At 41.6% G+C, this 17491-nt stretch overlaps 1 protein-coding gene across 1 annotated transcript in view; it reads right to left on the bottom strand.

The window, feature by feature from the left end:
- The window catches only part of LOC134615614 (NLR family CARD domain-containing protein 3-like), a 182888-nt gene that overhangs the window by 97783 nt on the left and 67614 nt on the right, over positions 1–17491 (bottom strand). The window contains exon 2 of the mRNA XM_063460173.2: positions 9619–9634. Coding sequence (XP_063316243.2) covers positions 9619–9634 — 16 coding nt within the window. The remainder of the gene's footprint in view (positions 1–9618; positions 9635–17491) is intronic.

Here is a 17491-nt window from a genome sequence, read left to right as displayed (position 1 = left end):
GACAGTGTTTCCAAGATTTTCAAGTCCCATTACAATAACCTCAGTTTTATCTGAACTTAGTAGCAGAAAATTAAAGCTCATTATCTATCTAAAACATCCCAACTGTTTAACCAATAAAAGTGGGTATCATCTGCATAGCTGTGAAAATGTATGCTATGCCTTCTAAAGCATGTATAATGTAAACAGAACTGGTATTAGCACAGAAGTCCTTGGAGCTTCATAATTAACCTCAGTGTGTGTGAAGAGGACTCTCCATTTAATGATAGCTGTAATAAAATGTTATGGTCAGCGGTATTAGATGCTGCAATTTGGTCTAGCAGGAAAGATTTCAACATTTCAATATGATCGAAGGCTGAAAACTGATTAGATTAATTTCTGATTACCTTTTCTGTGAACCTTAAGCTCCAAAACAGCCTTAAATTATCCTTTAATATGTTCGATGTTGCAAACTTGAAGAACCACAGAAAAGGTAATCAGAAATTAATCAACAGGGGTATTTGTTGTGAAATATGCCGAGGGAGTGATCTTTATCAAAAGTAGAAGTTATAACTGTTGTACAAAAGAACTTTAAAAATCTATAGTGTGTGAGGTTGTGTGAGTAAGGGATGGCTTGCCCTTCTTGCCCGCATGCGACAAACCATCTGTTGGATCACGGATTTGGCATTGTAAAAGTGGGGAAACATACTCCTGGCTGAGCATAAGATTTCTTCTTACAACTTAGAATCTCACTTCTAAATGAAATTAAAAAATGTTTTTTGTAAGTATGGCTAATGTATACTTTGACTTCTAAGGCATTCACGCACACACAAGAACAACATCAACACAGAGAAGAAGAAGAGGGGGTAGTTTACTACGCATCATAAAAAAACAAACAAACAAACAAACAAAAAAAAAAAACGCAATCATTAATCTTCCAACTGTATCTTTCTGTTCTGAATTCAGAGTCCTTGTTTGTTTACTGAGCCGCACTTTGAGAGTCATACTGTTGTGATACTGGGAAGAAAAGGGTAAGGTGTGCGAGACTAAACCATTACACACAAAACTTCAAAAATCTAAAGAGAATGTGAGACTGCTAGCTTTATTGTCCAGCAACAAACTTATCTACAAAGTGCTAGTAAAGAGCAACTTGTACATCTGTCCCATTAAGCAATGGCTTAACAAATTTCACTGCAATCTATAAAAGGAATCTGGGTTTAAATATAACATAGTAGTGTTGGATTAAGTGTAGGAAATAAGGTGTCTATGGAACAAATCTCCTTCAACATTCATAATGACCAAAGTGAGGACTACAGACATTTCTCTCAGTCAGCTGATTGTGTTTAGGGTAAAAGCAGCTAAATACACTGAGATTGCTCCACATTTTAGTGAGTAAACTCAGGATGTCTGCGGGTTTTGTCAACTTGGGGTGAACAAAAGCAGAAAAACGGTAAAAGATTCAGGCATTGAAAGTCTGGTTTATTTCATGAATACAATGAAACATTTTACAGTCCACAGAGCAAAGTAGCATACATGATAATGGATACTAAAACATAACACGGACAGTGAGAAGTAAAACTCATCGTCTTTCCAGCTGTTATATTCTGTAAACTTACAATAAACCCCTGAAATTAGATTTTAGTTTTTTTAAGTCATGTATTTAAAAAGAAATGAGTCAATACTTGTTTCCCTCAGCAGCATTACTGAGGTGACACCTTAACAATGCTTCATATCACAGTCTTTATGATGAAAAAACATGTTCTCTCGTTAGCAGATGTAGCAGAATGCATTTATTGCAATGTATGAGTTACACTTCTTGTTACAAAAAAAAAAAAAAAAAAAAAAAGCTGATTGGAGATGCATTCAAAAAAAAAAAAGCTCCTGTCTGCTTCTGCGAGCACGCACGCACTCACACGCACACACACGCACTCTCACACACACACACACACACACACACACACACGCACACACACACGCACACAAGAACAACAACGCAGAGAGAGAGGGAGAAAGAGAGATCATTAATACAAAGGATTGCAGCAGCTTTTTGGATTTTCACTCTTTGATGGCTTTAATATGAACAACCACATATAATTCATTCCAACTTTTGCCTTTGCTTCAATTAAGATGTGTCTTTAAATCTATGATACCTGCCTTGTTCAAAAAGTTTACTGACATAGTAAAGAAGTAGCTAGGGAACTCAGTAAGTATGAGCCGCAGTAGCTTAGGGACACTTTCTCAAATAAAGAGGATTTCATCATCTGCAGTTCCTGAAAAAAGTGCCACATTAAAAACAAATCAATAGATCCACAAATTATGGATGCAGACTCTTTTCAGCTATTGAGGTATACTTCATGCACTTATCAGCTTACAGTTTAAAGGCTTGCATTAGAGTGCATTGGTGCACAATCTTTTATGGTTATACCACTGTGAATTTTGCTATACAAATATGCTCAAGAGTCTATCATATGTTTGACATCCAACTAAAAATTCGAAAATATATATTTTTAAATCAGTAACTTTGCAAATTTAGAGGAAATGTTTTTTGGACAACAAATGAGTCACGTTTTAAAAACAGTTTAAATAATCTACGCTGCCAGACAGACATTTATGAAGCGCTGGCTATAACACACATCCTTACCGTGTGAAAGGACCGCGGATGTCTTGGAGCAGAGAACCGCGTTGTATTGTCGCTTTTCTCTTATGCATAAGCAACGCCGGCTGGTCAGAAACGCTCTGTGTGGGTAGAAAATGGTCTGCACTGGCGCTGGTCCTGACGCGAAATGGCGAGGGTCTCAGGCTCTGAGGAACTCTTCATATAGGACCGGGTGCTTCCAAAACATGTAGCTGGGTTGCCGATAAGTCTGGGGGGCGATACACCTGCAGGGCATCACCTTGCTGTACAAGTTTAAAACAATGAGGGTGGGGCACGCAGTTGGGGAGCTCCCGTGTAACTGACCAAGATAGGCCTAAGGGTCCGCTGTTGCTGGCTACTTCAGAAAATAGGCGAGAACTTGCATGACTGGTACATCTGCGGGACTTTTACCTTTTCCTAAGGAATTACAAATGAACCGATACTTCAGACAATAGGCGGGGTCCCCACCCGACCGGTACACCTGTCGGCTTTTACCTTTTCCTAAGGAATCACAACAATTAAATGATACCCGCAGTGGGCTTTTGCAATCCTGAAAAATTTCAAACAATTAACCGGCTGTTGAAAAGACCGATACTGCCTGCTTATAACATTTATTTTCTAAAGGGCTGAATGTTATTTGCGACCATCTGTTGTGTTAAAAACTACTCTGAAACCATGAAACCCCTTACAGAAGAAATGCCCGTTTGATCCGTTTTTAAAATAAAAGGCATGCATCGCTGCATGCTGTGACATCAGAATCACAAAATGAGTGTGATTAAAACAGGATTAGTTTGAAAAGAGCGATACTGGTTGCTTTGGGTGAAAAGGTGACATCATGTGCAGCGTGTTTTAGAATTAGGCTTATAGCATTTATTTTCTAAAGGGCTGAATGTTATTTGTGACCATTTACTGTGTTGAAAAACTAGCTGGCCCTCTCTCCCTCTTGGATCAATATTCCGAAATCCCGATTTTTAAATAAAATGATCGCATCAATCCGTGAAAGAAACCCAGTACATGCGTAAAACTAATTAGATTAAAAACTAGTGGTTTGATTAAATGAAACGCTTGTGAACAGGTTGAAATTACCCATACAGAAGAAATTCCCACTTGTGCCGTTTTTAAAATAAAAGGCATGCATCGCTGTATGCTGTGACATCAGAATCACAAAATGAGTGTGATTAAAACACAATTAGTTTGAAAAGAGCGATACTGCCTGCTTATAGCATTTATTTTCTAAAGGGACTGAATGTTATTTGTGACCATTTACTGTGTTAAAAACTAGCTGGCTCTGTCTCCCGCTTAGTTCAACATTCCGAAATCCCGATTTTTAAATAAAATGATCGCATCAACCTTTGAAAGAAACCCCAGTAGATGTGTAAAATTAGTTAAATTAAAACTAGTGGTTTTATTAAATGAAACGCTTGTGAACGGCTGACATTACCCATTCAGAAGAAATTCGCATTTGTGCCGTTTTTAAAATAAAATGGTTGCATTGCTGTGTGCTGCTGGGACATTGTCAGAATGATAAAATTAGTGTGGTTAAAACACAATTAGTACCACTTTTGACTAGATGTAAATAAAAAGCATCCCCGCTTTGTTAATGTGCACTGCGAAGCAAAACGCCTTCCACACCGCCAGCAAAACAAAGAAGTGCTCTTAAGGACACATATGTCTGCATAACTGAATGTTGAGACATACCAAAGTTATAAAAATAGTTTAATTAAAAACCCTATGGTTTGTTTAAATTAAAAACCAGTCAAAAACACATGAACTCATATAAACCTATAAACTCATATAACCTCTCTAACCCCTGTGTGTTTCCACACATGAACTCGCATGACCCCCCCAGCACACCTGAACGCGCATACACATGCACGAAACCGGTCAAACCGGTTCTCAAACCGGTTTGGTTGGCCGCCATCTTGAACAGGTGCCATCTTATTAGTAGTTACATTTACATTTCTTCAGTATTGAACAGCAGGGATGAGGCTTTCTTGTTGAAGTTAATTTAAAAAAACAAACAAACAAAAAAAAAGCCCATGGCTGACCATAACAATGGTAGGCTGATTTGTAATAAGCAAGCTAATAATGCAGAAAACAGAGATTTGAAGTACACTGAGAGAGAGAGAGGGAGAGAGAGAGAGAGAGAGGGAGAGTGAGAGAGAGAGAGAGAGAGAGAGAGAGAGAGAGAGAGAGAGAGATGTGCAGGAAGTGTGATTTTTACCATGGTGGAATCAAAACAACAAAAGTCAGAGGGAATTCATGATGATGTTTACCAAACGCGAAGTGTAGTTTTGATCTTCTTTTGCTGCTGGTTCAGTGAATTTTGGTCAGAGAGTACTGAAACCTGCAGCTTCAGAATCTGTGAGATGTCGACTTTTAGCCCCAACAGTGTATCTGTGTACGGGCTGTCGGGTGAACGATTGGCACTTTGTGTTTACATCTTTGTGTGGAATCCATTTACCTGCTCTCTTACCTTTGATTCTGGTGTATCAGGCAAAGTATATTTATATTTAAAAATCCGTCAGGATTTTATGAATCAATATGTCATTATTCAAGCTAAAATCGATTTGAATTGGAAAATTGATCATTGAAACCCAGCCCTAACTGGAAGGTCCAGTCTCCGCGAGACCCAGAAAATGTCAGTTTTCTGTCCAAATCACACTAGAGTCAATCTGTCCACTCAATGTCTCACAATCCTGCCCAAAGAGACAGACTGATAACTATAAATCCAAGCAACAACAAGAGCAGGAGTAGAGCATCACTAACTGCTTTCATTCAACCATCCACTGATGACTGATCCACTGCTGCTTCGTTATGAAGCTGCAGATGTGAGACTGCCAGGTGTGTGAGTCTAAAGACAGAATAGTCCTCAGGTCCTGATAATGTGCATGATAATGAACACACAAACTTAAACACAACAAAATGGCAGGTCAAAGTTCAAGGTCTCGGGGGACCATGCAGTCTGCTTTTAGAAACGTCAGCAACAGAATCTAAAGAGCTCACTGAAGCTGAGCCTGGTTCTGTAACTAAAGTGGAAACATTTAGTCACCACAGCCACAAACAGAGGTAGGAAGTAACAGTTTTTACTTTACTTAGGGGTTTTCAGGTTTCTGCACTGCATAATTATTTCTATGACTATTTTTTACTTTTACTCCCTACATGTTTAAACAAAGATCTGTATTTCCTTCTTACATTTTAAAAACTGGCTTGTTACTTTTGGTTTAAGACTTGAGAGGAGTTATTATTTCACATCACTGCGAGCTTTAATCCTCTACTGCATAGCGTTGCCCTGAGGCAACAAACCACACTTTCATGCCTTACACTGGCCCTTCAAAAAAAAAAAAAACTTTTTTTTTTTCAAATAATGCTACCAGGCACATCTCTTTTCAATAAAATGTTGAGTTAAAGGTGGTGTGACTTATATTGAGGGGGGGGGGGGGGGGGGGGGGGGGCAGGACCCCTTTCTGCAAGCTGCAGTACATGAGAGACATCTCCATTCGGAGGCAAGATAAAGATCACTATTTTACATGTTTATAGTGAAATAAATTTATATTAAAAAATACTTGTATGTGCATGAATATGTTAAGAAGCATATTTGATTGTTTTTGCTACTTTTTTAAATTTATTTATATAGTAAAACTGTTAATTTTCATTTGTTGCCTCAAGGCATCACTGCGCAGTTAGCCCAATGTTTTTTCAGGCAATATAGTGCATTTGCATATGTGTGTACAGATGTGTTTGTGTGCATTTATATGATCATAGTATATGTTTTTTACTTTACAATCTACTCATAATTACAGGACATGGATGTAAATACCTTTTATGCAAGGAAACCAAGGGAATGTGCACTTTCTGTCCTCAGGGAGTGACAGTGAAGTAGAGGAGTGGATGCCTGAATGAGGTTTGAGGGACACTTAGGAGCTCAGGGGTCAGGGGTCAGTTGGTAAAGTAACTGTGTCTGTGTGTGCGTTAGAGCCCACATAGTAAGCAGGTCTGGCCAGGATCTGGTATCAAGTCGGCACTTTGAGTAATCTGGGAGAGTAGAAAAAGCGCTATATAAAAATCAGTCCATTCACTGTCTGAACAGTTTCGGCATGTTACTTTTGCACTGTTTTGCATGTTTGCACATGTTGTTATTGCATGGCTTGATTAAGGTACACATTATGCTGACATCTGGGGCCAGAGCTGAAACCGTTCTGGGCCAGCAGTGTGTCTACAACTTGCCCGTGGCTGCATACCACCTACAGATGGCCCACATACCGCAATGAATAACGGCCCTCTGGTGGCCTAATAATATATCAATCATACAATCAAAGTCAACTTTATTTGTCAATTCTGCCATATGTACAGGACATACAGAGAATAGAAATTTCGTTACTCTCAAACCCTAGATGAAGTAACAATGAACATTTAAATATAAGAGAGTGATTAAAAATGCAAGTAAAATAATTAAAAAGTAAAATTTGAATAAATACAGTACAAGCTATACAATTTGACATATTATTAGGGACCCTAAAGCTCCCCCAAAATAGGGAGAAATATTTTTTTCCCCAAAAATTAAATAGTCATGCAGTAGAGGGTTCAAACTGATTTGAGCCTTATCAGAAACACATGAGAGGAAGTCCTGTTTGTTTATTAATCACCAGATGATGTCGCAGAAAAAGAGATGTAAGAGGTAAAACCATGCGCCATCGTCAGGGGTACTGATGGAGTGACTGTGGCGAATCTTTACAGCCAATTATTTAACCAAAAGGCAGACGAAGCCCTGTTTAACAACTCATTTAGAAGTACTTACATCTGCTGGTCATTCGATTTACAGCAGTTCGGCTGTGATAATACATGTGGGCTACATATCTGTTGTAGCCTTGGCTCAAAAGCTGCAACATAAATATGGGGACAAACACCAGAATTTCAATGAAAAGAGGTTTTATCTTAAATTACCTAATAAATAGCTAAAATAGCTTGTACCACCCAGGCAAAGACTAGTGAGCCTCAAAGAAAGCCTGCCTCAGGTACGTCTTTATCCACACCTGACTAGGCGTGGTCAATTAGCAACAGCTGAAAACTCTTGCACTGCCACTGCAAAGAGATTTGGGGCTGTAGAGGGCCGTAACACCTGTGGATATGTAAATGTAATGATGAGGTCCTGTATGATACAAATATAAACACCCACACACCTCTAACTAACTATCCTATTATCCTGAGACTGATTTTAACAATATTGGTATTATTGGGCAATAACATGTCACAACGCTCCTAACTGATGGTGGTTTTAGCTTTTTTTGGTGGCTCCATAATGTGCTTATGGTCTCTGTGCATGCTCGTGATGATCCTCACAATCACCGCATGCCAAAAACTAATTCCTCAAATCACATGACGAGGCTGTGCCATCATTTCAAAGAAACAGGCCTTTTATTTTCTTTGGTCTTTGGATATTCTAAAGAATGATAAGGGGCCTTGACATGGGCATTATTTAGACATGCTGTACTCACTGTACTCACAGAAGGTGATAGTTTATGATAGTCTCTTTTTATCACCATTTGTAAAGCAACACTTCTTTAAGCAGTACAGTACTCTTCAAACAAACTAAATAAAAGCACATGGTGCCTAAGTGTGTTCCAACATTACTTTTACACTTTACAACTTTATTTTGAACACCTGTAGGACTTGGTAACACTCAGAAACTGGGGTGTTCTTCGGGATTTTGATGTAGGTCACAGTTTCAGGACATACCTTCCTGTGTTTGCATGCACATGGAGCTTTGTGTTACCCAAGCCACCTTTAACTTTTACTATAGCTTGGTTTTGGCTTGTCTCAGTATCAGCCGTTTCCAGGAGATTGGTTTCAGGACCCATCCTATGCTTCCACATCAGCAAGGTGATGTTTCACACATCAACCACATCTTTGGCAACTGTGGTTCCAAAAATTCAGAATATACATATTTCACAGGAGTATTTTGAATTTGTCCCATGCCCCTTCATTCAACACTAATTGGCCTTGGGAGACCCTGCCAGGTGGTAACTTATCCCTTGCAACTAATAAATTCTTAACCACCTCTGACCTCCTGTTGCAGGTGTGTGTGTGCTGCTGCTGTCTGCACTGACTGTTTCTGCAGGTGAGTTGATGACGTGAAAACAATCAGTGAGACTCCAACAAGAACACAAATACATTTACTCTGTGTGTGTGTGTGTGTGTGTGTGTGTGTGTGTGTCCTCCAGTGTCTCTGTCTGTCAGTCCAAACCTTCAGCAGGTCTTCAGAGGATCTTCTTCAGTGTATCTGAGTTGTGTTGATGATGGACAGACAGCTGATGGATGGACAGTGAAGAGGACCAGAGGAGGACTCACTGAGGACTGTGGAGCAGCTGCAGGCTTTGGGAGGGTTCCTGGTTCCTCCTGTGTTCTGGATCGCTCCGTCTCCTCTGATGGAAGTTACTTCTGTGAGAACTCATCTGGACAGCAGAGCGATGAAGTGTCCATCAGTGTTTTAGGTAAAGACAGTCAGATTTTCCAGCTGTGTCTCTGTGTCTTTGCAGCTGTTGGATACATGTCTGTCAGTGAGCTGAGAGCGTGAGATCAGTGGATTTTGCGAGGTCTGACCTGCTTAGACTGTCGCTGTGACAGGAAGTCAGCAAGGTGCTCGTTCAAACAGGAAGCAGCTCGTCTCAGAGGAGCTCTTGACTCTGCTCTGTCTGTGTTTCTGTTGTCAGATAAAGGTGCGATTCTGGAGATTCCTGCACTTCCTGTGAGGACAGGAAGTAATGTCACTCTGCGTTGCAGAGAGAGGAGCGGTGACACAGCTGCTGCTTATTTCTCCTTTAATGGACGTCCTGTTGGATCTGGAACAGCAGCAGAGCTCGTCATCAAATGGGTTAAACAGTCTGATGAAGGTCTCTACTCTTGTGCTACTGAAGCATTTGGATCGTCTCCTCAGAGCTTTCTGAGGGTCAGAGGTCAGAAAAGTGACATCACCTCCTGTTTACTAACATGACTTGCTGTAAAATGACTGAACTCTCTTCATCACTTCTCCTGCAGGTCCTCCACAGCACAAGAGCTCAGACTCTTCTGTTGACACTGCTTCATCACCTCCTCAGGGTCTCACCTCCTTTCTCACTGCACTCATAGCAGGCCTGGTTCCTGTGGTTCTTCTGGTTCTGCTCTTGGCTCTAGTTCGACTTATTTTCCACTGCAAAAAGCAAAATGTAGCAAATGGTATGAACTCTGTCACATTGACTTTATATGTTTTATTTTTCATCACAACAAGGAACCCCGCTGCTGCAGTCTGAGGCCAGATGTTTCCATTTTGGTTGATCTCAGCTGCTCCTTTAAGAGTACTTTTGGTTTTATAATGCTTCAGATGTTTCAGTGGGTAAAACATCTGGACTGCAGGTCAGCTAATTTAGCATCCAGACATATTTCCCATGGAACCATGCTGCTGGAGTGCAATCACAGTGAGGTTTGACATTATATGCCTAAAACAGTAAAATATTTAATGTGCTGCCTGATGACTCTGAAGTCTGAGATTTTGCTCTTGGGTTGTTTGCTCTTTCTCCGAGCGTTACATGGTGAATGTGCGTTATTTGGATTTTAGTCCATGTTTATCTAATGCTGTGACCTTCTATTGGCCACATACTTTTTTTATTATGGCCTGCCATGTAAAGCTTTAGAACTTAAACTCTGTGTACTTCATTATTTATGTAACTGTAATAAGAACTACAACAACCTTCACCTTATTTGTGAGTAGTGAGTATTTCGGGTGAAAACATTAAGAGACCTTATCAAAACCTGTGCTGATAATGACCCACACTTCACACCTTGACTCATGTCATGAGGGACATGATCAATAGTGGGTCAACGACCCTTTTAAGGTTCAAGTCCCACTGGGGCTTAAGATGTGGGACTGTCCAACATTTAGTCTTAGACTTGAAGAAGCTGAAAATTCTTCAGGAAACTTAAAGTGCTGATGCTCTTATTTCACCTTAGACTACCATGACCTGAACGACTGAGGACCTTTACAAACACATGCTGATATGTTATGAGTGTGACTCATTTTTTTAATTGAGCTATATGACCTCTGTGTGTGATTCTGTGTGTGTGTTCCAGATACACATCATGCTGATCCATACGTTGTCTACTCTGATGTGAGGATTCTCACTGCAGGTACAGATGAACCATTAAAAATGAATTTAATTAAATCAAGTTTTGTTTCTTACAACAAATGTGCAGATAAAACAGCAGATCATAACAGAAAATATACAGTGTTATATAAGACGTTGCCTAGAAGTTTAATACTCCTTAAACTTTGTGTCATGTCACACAATCTTAAGTGTGTTACTGGGATTGTATGTGACAGCCAAACACAAAGTAGTGAAGAATGATGAAAGGGAAGGAAAGTCATATCCATGGTATTGAGAGTCAGTGTTGTGTGGGCTACTACTCTGGTTAATGCTCTTTAGGTGGACACTCATGTCTTTGTACTTACTGTAACACTAACACATCGATGCATCATGGCCCAGAGGACTAAAAGTCCCTACAGAGAAGGTGGTTCAGTTGTAGACATTCATAGAGGCTGAGAGTGGACATGTTCAGAAAAGGACGGTCATGTTTCCTGTTTCTAATCCACCAGCATCACCTCATCCATGTCTCTGTTCAGGTGCTGCTGACGTCACTTATGATCAGGTGGTCATCAGAAATCAGGGGAAGCCTGGCAGGAGGACAGGTAACCATGAAAACCACGCACTCAGGTACAACAGAAAATGATGTTATTATGAAAATATTAAAAGCTATATTTATATGGATTTCCACATGCTGACAGTGCACCTGTAAATCATCGTCTTCATAAATGTCTGACCTCGTTAGTGTCTTCACAGTGAACTGTACGGGTCAGTCTAATACCTACACAGTGCCTGAAGAGTCATTAAAATAACAATATAACCACTCGGGCTCCTTTAGTTCAATCATCTTTTATCTGACATAACTTCCCAAAACACATTAAAGTTTTCATGGATGAAAATAATAAAGTCTGTTACAAACAGCATCCACACCACGAGGTAGATCATTATCTCAGTATCAGAGCTTTTAATGTCCATGCCATAGAGAAGCAGACACAACCGCTAGTGCCCTGATGTTTGATCATTCACTGGAGAAAACAAAGCACATTCTGGGTACATTTTTAAGGCTTATATCGGTGTGAAAGATAGGCAGCTGTTCATATGTTTAGAGCAGATGAAAGACATGTTGTGCGTAATGCTTCCTGATTAAACACCGTTAGGTGTTGAAATGTCTCACCCTGAGCTGATATCATGTGCAGTGACTCATGAAGGTCATGTCCGCACTAATATGTTTTCGTTTGAAAGCGCATCTTTTTTTCTCCATTTTGACCCTCCGTCCACAGCGTTTTCGGACAAGGAAAACACAGCGTTTTGAAAAAAGCTCTCAAAAACGGATACATTTTAAAATGGTGTTTTCGCATCGCAGTGTGGACAGCGAACCCAAAGACTTTTTGAAAACGATGACACATTTTAGTCATGTGATGCAGTCATGTGGCCAATTAAACTAAGCTATTGGAGGGCATTATACAGCATTTGTTTTGTTTGCTCTCAATTTTGACAGCCCTATTAAAGATTAATATCAGTCTGTACATGCTCCACATAGCTTTTCTTCAAATTCTTTAAGTCTCACTCGCTTTTGCAACTTTGTACTTTTGTGTTACTCGCAGCAACAACTCCACCTCATTGTTAGTCCATTTAAAAAACTCGGTGCTTTTCAAAGAGATGTTTCAAAGAGCTGGAAAGTAAATAAACAGCAGACAGAAATGAGGCAGGTCGAATTGTCTTGAGTTCCACGCATGCGCAGTACTGGAACGTAAGTGTTTTCGGCCATTTCAGTGCGGAAGCGGAGCGTTTTCACACGAAAACGCTGTTTTAAATTTATCCTGGCTCTGTGGGTGTGAGCTGCCTCTGGCATGTTGAATAGGAGACTCGGCACATAGAGCAGATCAGTGGGAGCTCTGTCAGCAGGTAAAGTCATCTCAAGATGGCGCCGAGTATGGCAGCCTCGTCGCGAGCTCCCCCAAGCAACAGCTGTTTTTTGTGTTTAATTTTACTTTTTCTTTATTTTTTCACGAGTACCACATGTCTCCTTGTGTACGACCGACAGGTACCGGACTCCGCAGTACAACTACCGGGGTTCTCCGTGCACCGCGCGGACAGGTCACAGGAGCTTACTGGGAAAAGCAGAGGCGGTGGTGTGTGTTTCATGATCAACAACAGCTGGTGTGATTATGCGAACGTGCACCCGGTCAAATCCTTCTGCTCACCGGACCTGGAGTACCTGATGGTTAAGTGCCGGCCATTCTGGCTACCGAGGGAATTCACAGCAGTGATTATTACGGCTGTTTACATTCCCCCACAAGCCGACACTGACCGAGCACTCAGGGAACTGTACAGCGCGATCAGCAGTGAGGAAACCGCACACCCAGAGGCGGCGTTTATCACGACCGGGGACTTTAATAAGGGTAACCTGAAGAAAGTCTCACCAAAACTACACCAACACATCCATTTCAACACTCGTGGAGACCGGCTTCTTGACCACTGCTACACCTCTTTCCGGGATGCATACAAAGCCCTCCCCCGCGCTCCATTCGGCCAATCAGACCACCGCTCCATCCTGCTTCTACCCGCCTACAGGCAGAGGCTGAAACAGGAAGCTCCAACCCTGAGGGCGGTGCATCGTTGGTCGGACCAATCGGAGTCCACGCTGCGGGACTGTTTTGATCACGCGGACTGGGAAATGTTTCACGTGGCTGCTAAAGACATTGATGAGTACACAGACACAGTCTGCGGATTTATCAGGAAATGCGTGGAAGATGTCGTCCCATCCAGAACAGTTAAATCCTTCCCAAATCAAAAACCCTGGATTAACGGAGATGTTCGCACGGCGCTGGCGGCACGGAGCACCGCTTTTGCCTCCGCGAACACATCGGACTACAAACACGCACATTACCAACTCCGGAAGACGATCAAAGCAGCCAAACGTGAGTACAGGGACAGGGTGGAGCAACAGTTTGACAACCCTCGGAGTATGTGGCAGGGACTAAACACGATCACAGACTTTAGAGGCAAAACCAGCACACCGCAGACCACGGCCTCTCTGTGTGAGGATCTAAACGTATTCTACGCCAGATTCGACACAGCGAACACCATGAGACCGGACAGTGTGCGCACCGCGGATGACGTCAGTGCGCACACTGTGTCTGAGGAGGATGTGCGGAAGTGCTTCAGAAGAGTGAACGCACGCAAAGCTACTGGTCCGGACGGGATTCCCGGCCGCGTCCTCAAGTCATGCGCGGCCCAGCTGGCTGGAGTGTTTACAAACATCTTCAACCTTTCCCTCTCTCTGTCTGTAGTCCCAGCCTGCTTCAAAATGGCCACCATCGTCCCTGTACCCAAATCCTCCACCATCTCCTCATTGAACGACTGGCGACCTGTAGCCCTGACCCCCATCGTGAGCAAATGCTTCGAGAAGCTGGTCAGGGACTTCATCTGCTCTGCACTACCCGACTCACTGGACCCTCTACAGTTCGCATACCGCCACAACAGGTCCACTGATGATGCCATAGCCCTGACACTCCATACTGCCCTGTCACACCTGGAGAAGAGAGACACGTATGTGAGAATGCTGTTTGTAGACTACAGCTCAGCATTCAACACCATCGTTCCCTCGAAGCTGGACAGGAAACTGCAGGATCTAGGACTGAGCAGCTCCCTCTGCAGCTGGATCCTCAACTTCCTGTCTGACAGACGCCAAGTGGTCAGACTGGGCAGCATCACCTCATCCCCCGTCACACTGAACACTGGTGCTCCACAGGGGTGTGTACTGAGCCCTCTCCTGTACTCACTCTACACCTACGACTGCACGGCCACTAACAACTCCAACATCATTGTGAAGTTTGCGGACGACACTACAGTGGTGGGTCTTATCACCAACGGTGATGAGACGGCCTACAGGGAGGAGGTCAGCGCCCTGACCCACTGGTGTCAAGACAACCATCTCACCCTCAACGTCGCAAAGACAAAGGAGTTGATAGTGGACTTCCGGAGGTGCAGAGGAGTACACACCCCCATCACCATCAACGGCGCCGCTGTGGAGAGAGTGAGCAGCTTCCGCTTCCTTGGAGTACATCTGGCTGAGGATCTTACGTGGTCAGTACACATAAACAAAACAGTGAAGAAGGCGCAGCAGCGCCTCTTCTTTCTCAGGAGACTGAAAAGATTCGGCATGAGCCCCCGCATCCTCAGGACCTTCTATCGCTGTGCCATTGAGAGCATCCTCACAGGATGCATCACCACCTGGTATGGCAACAGCACCGCTTACAACCGCAAAGCTCTCCAGAGAGTAGTGCGGTGTGCTGAACGGATAATTGGAGGTGAGCTTCCCTCCCTCCAAGACATCTACAGGAAGCGGTGCCTGAGGAAAGCGGGGAGGATCATCAAGGACTCCAGTCACCCCAGCCACAAACTGTTCAGACTACTTCCATCAGGAAGGAGGTTCTGCAGCATCCGGTCCCGTACCAGCAGACTGAGAGACAGCTTTTTCCATCAGGCCATCAGACTGCTGAACACTTCATAGACACCTCACCTTCACTACTGGAACTTCAACATTATGCACTCCATACTGTACATCAATGCCACTGTTTTGCACATACCAACCTCTGTATATTTTATATATCTTATTTTATTGTCTACTTTATTTCATTTGTAAAACATGTATATACACACTATATACACACCCACACACACATACATGTATATACACACTATATACACACTCACACACACATACATGTAGAAAAACATATTTAGTACACACACTCAGTAATGTATACACCTTATATATTGTACATATATTTATTACTTCAGATTAGCCATTTTATATTTTTGCTTGTTTTACGCTATTGTATTTTGCACAACTCTGTTGCTTGCGAAGCTCGCACACAAGAATTTCACTCACATGTACTGTACCAGTGTACCTGCACATGTGACGTGACAATAAAAGTGATTTGATTTGATTTGAAGTCTTCACAGTGACTGTGGGTCAGTAACACCTGCTAACTGAGTCTACCTCACTACTGTCAGAAACACACCAGCACGCTACAGGCGAGTATGTGAAACAGTGTTGAAGACAGATGACACGTGTGACACTCTCATAGTTCTGTCTCTGTGTGTTACAGTGCAGGCAGCTGATTCAGGTGCTGTGAAGCCATCACTGAGAGCAGGTAACATTTCCACACAAATGTAAAAGTTCAGTTTAATTCAGCACTATTTGTACAGCACAAATCACAACGGTCACCTCAAAAAGCTTTACATAGTAAGATAAAGAAATGCATACAGAGAAAAACCCAACAATCATATGACCCTCTATGAGCAAGAAAAAACTCCCTTTTAACAGGAAGAAACCTCCGGCAGAGCCAGGCTCAGGGAGGGGCGGGGCCATCTGCTGTGATTGGTTGGGGTGAGAGAAGGAAGACAGGATAAAGACATGCTGTGGAAGAGAGACAGAGATTAATAACAGATATGATTCAGTGCAGAGAGGTATATTAACACATAGTGAGTGAAGAAGAAACACCCAGTGCATCATGGGAATCCCCTGGCAGCTTAACCCTTTAAAGCCGGTCGGAGCGGGCACGCTCCGTTTTGCGTAACTATTTTAAAATCCCTGTAGAACCGGAACCACGTAAGCTAGCGCAATAATTTTTTTTTGCATATGAAACCAGACGAGTTGTACTTACATCTTATGCCATCAGCTTTTCCTAGGTCATAGTTTCCTTCCACATAAAGCTTTGCAAAAATTGCATAAAAGCGCTTGCAGAAACAAAAACATAATATTCCAGAAACACGCTTTGCCGATCCGATCAGCTGTTCGTAACACTTCCTACATTGAAATAGACATCAGTGCGAACTATCGCATGTCCGCCATTACCTCCCCGAAACCGGAAGTGACATCATTTTCGCGGAAAATGTAGTTTTTTTTACTTGTAGGCCATATAAGCCTTTACTGGTGTTTTTATAAGTCATGTTTGACTTTATGCTTTTCTGAATAGTTTCTGGGATGCTTAGAACTCAAATTGCACTGCTTTAAATAGTTTATTTTTTATGCACATGTTTTCTCTGCAAATTTGCATTATAGGATTGTGTTTCGTTTTTTCTGCAGTATATAAAAATTGGGTGTATCTCAAAAATAAAACTAAGAAGACACTCAAACTAACTTTCCTGTTGTTGTAAACTATTGCAACTTTGTTGTATTTAAGGTTTTGAGGGATAAACCTCTTCAATTTCTCTAAGTAGAAATATATGTAAAAAAAAAAAAAAAAAAAAAAAAAAAAGATTTTCAGATTTTTTTGTAGTTTATTGCACTTTTTTTCAATTTATGTAGTTACTATGGACTTAATGCATACATATTATTAAAATGTGGGCTATAACAGTTATATTAATGTATAGCAACTTGAAATGCTCCCAAAAAGGGCTCCACAGCATGTAAAAATATAAAGTAAGCTCTGGCAAGGCAAGGCAAGGCAAGTTTATTTATATAGCACAATTCAACAACAAGGTGATTCAAAGTGCTTTACAGAGATATTAAAAACAAAAACAAATAAAAAGCATGATTTAAAATTGATTAAAAAAACAGTAGATAAAATCAGAACAGTAGATAAAATCAGTAGTTAAAATTTAAGTTTTGAAATTTAAGTTTAAAAGTGTGGATTTGGTGTTTTATTCAAATGCAGCCGAGAACAGGTGAGTCTTCAACCTGGATTTAAATAAACTGAGTGTTTCAGCTGATCTGAGGCTTTCTGGGAGTTTGTTCCAGATATATGGAGCATAA

The sequence above is a fragment of the Pelmatolapia mariae genome, linkage group LG3_W (assembly GCF_036321145.2).
Source record: "Pelmatolapia mariae isolate MD_Pm_ZW linkage group LG3_W, Pm_UMD_F_2, whole genome shotgun sequence".
Lineage (NCBI taxonomy): Eukaryota > Metazoa > Chordata > Actinopteri > Cichliformes > Cichlidae > Pelmatolapia > Pelmatolapia mariae.
Note: the sequence above shows the minus strand (reverse complement) of the source record. Positions and strands in the feature narration are given on the sequence as shown.